This window comes from Loa loa, assembly GCF_000183805.2.
Source record: "Loa loa unplaced genomic scaffold supercont3.1714, whole genome shotgun sequence".
NCBI classification, from domain to species: Eukaryota; Metazoa; Nematoda; class Chromadorea; order Rhabditida; family Onchocercidae; genus Loa; species Loa loa.
In genome coordinates this window covers 1-1,753 of record NW_018109893.1, presented here as the reverse complement: position 1 = coordinate 1,753, position 1,753 = coordinate 1, and the positions used below count along the sequence as shown (strand labels likewise).

Here is a 1,753-nt window from a genome sequence, read left to right as displayed (position 1 = left end):
AGCAATAATAACAATAATAACAACAGTAATAGCAACAACAACAACAACAACAATAACAACAATAACAATAACAACAACAACAACAACAACAACAACAGCAACAGTAACAACAACAGCAACAGCAGTAATAATAAAAGAGCAACAATAATAAAAACAAGCTAATTTTTTCCACCCATTCATCCATTTTATTTATTGACCAATGTAATTGTAGGTAATAATAAATGCGCCTAGTAAATAACAAATAGCGCTCTCATTATCGTTATCATCATTATCATCATTCATCATCATCATTAATTATAATATTGAAAGAGTTGAATTAATGAAAAGATGATGAAGGTTGAATTTTGTACAATTCATTTCGTTCTTTTTTCTTTTTTGTTTACAAAATATTTAATTTTAGTTTTCAAAACATTTTAATTGGACAAAAAAAAGGCAATTCTTTTTGTCTTTTATGCTAAATAATTATGATTTTCCGGTAATTATTCAGAAAAATTTTTCCTCTAAAACATCTGTCATTTTCTTTTTTCTTTTTCCTGTCCCTCCAATTTTTGTCACATAAAAAGTTAAGGGTTCAATAAGAATTTTTGTGGATGAATAAATGGTGATAATGAAGTGGAACAGGTGCTATTGCATCATATTCCACTTCATTGGTAAAAACTTCTACTCAGATTCATTCATGAAATTACTAAACAAATAAGAATTTGATCAATAAGTTCTTTATTTTTTTTTTTTCGATAGAACAATAATTCAATCCTTTTCCTTATATCCATTTTTTTTGCGGTATTTTCAAATATTTTGAAAAATAAATTTTAAAAAAATTAATTTCGTTTTTTTTTGTTTTTTAATTTTCTTATTTATCACTTTTTCCATTTTTGAAATTCTTCTCTTTTTTTTCTTTTTTTTTGAATAATAAATGTAATAATTATAAATTAAATGATGTAATATGATTGTATATTGTTATTGTTTCTATTTGAATAAAACAAAAGACCAATTAATTATTCAATTAATTAGAAAATAAATAATACATTTAGCATATGTAATATAATTCCTCTTTTCCTTTTTTTTAATAATTATTTTCTATCTAAATTTTCATTAATTTCTTTTATTTCGTTATTTTATACGATTATATAACAATTTTTCGTTTGTAAAAGGATTTTCTAAGGATTTACAGTTTTTTTCAGGAAAATCTTTTACAATTTATTTTTCGTCGTTTTTTTCCTCACTTTTTTGCACATCCTTTAATTTTTCTCATATCAATTTTGAACTTTCAATTTTCAGCAAATCTCGAAAATTTTGTGAAAATGGAAGAAAATCGTGTAAAAAATGATATTATTATAATTACAATCTAATCAATTTCACTTTTTCATTTATTCATTAATTTTTCACGTGTCAAAATATTTGCATTTTCAACCTTTTGTAAATCTCGGAATTTTGTGAAAATAAAAAGAAATCGTAAGAAATGAAGTTACAATATTTTTATCTAAATAATAATTCCAATTCCAATTTTATACTTGCATATATATATATATTTGGAAGTTACAATATTTTTATCAAAATAATAATTCCAGTTCCAATTTTGTGCTTGTATATATATCAAAATAATAATTCCAATTTCAATTTTATGCTTGTATATATATATATTTGTAAGTTACAATTTTTATCAAGATAATAATTCCAATTCCAATTTCATGCTTGTATATATATATATATATATATATTGTAAGTTACTAATTTTTATCAAGATAATAATTCC

The 1,753-nt window shown here is 21.9% G+C and overlaps 1 protein-coding gene across 1 annotated transcript; it reads right to left on the bottom strand.

The window, feature by feature from the left end:
* Positions 1-21: 21 nt before the first annotated feature.
* On the bottom strand, positions 22-180 carry LOAG_19112 (hypothetical protein; the record flags this gene model as incomplete). The annotated part of the gene is made up of 1 exon (XM_020451766.1): positions 22-180. A coding segment is annotated over one exon (159 nt), but the record flags the coding sequence as incomplete, so codon positions are not given.
* Between the last annotated feature and the right edge of the window lie 1,573 nt (positions 181-1,753).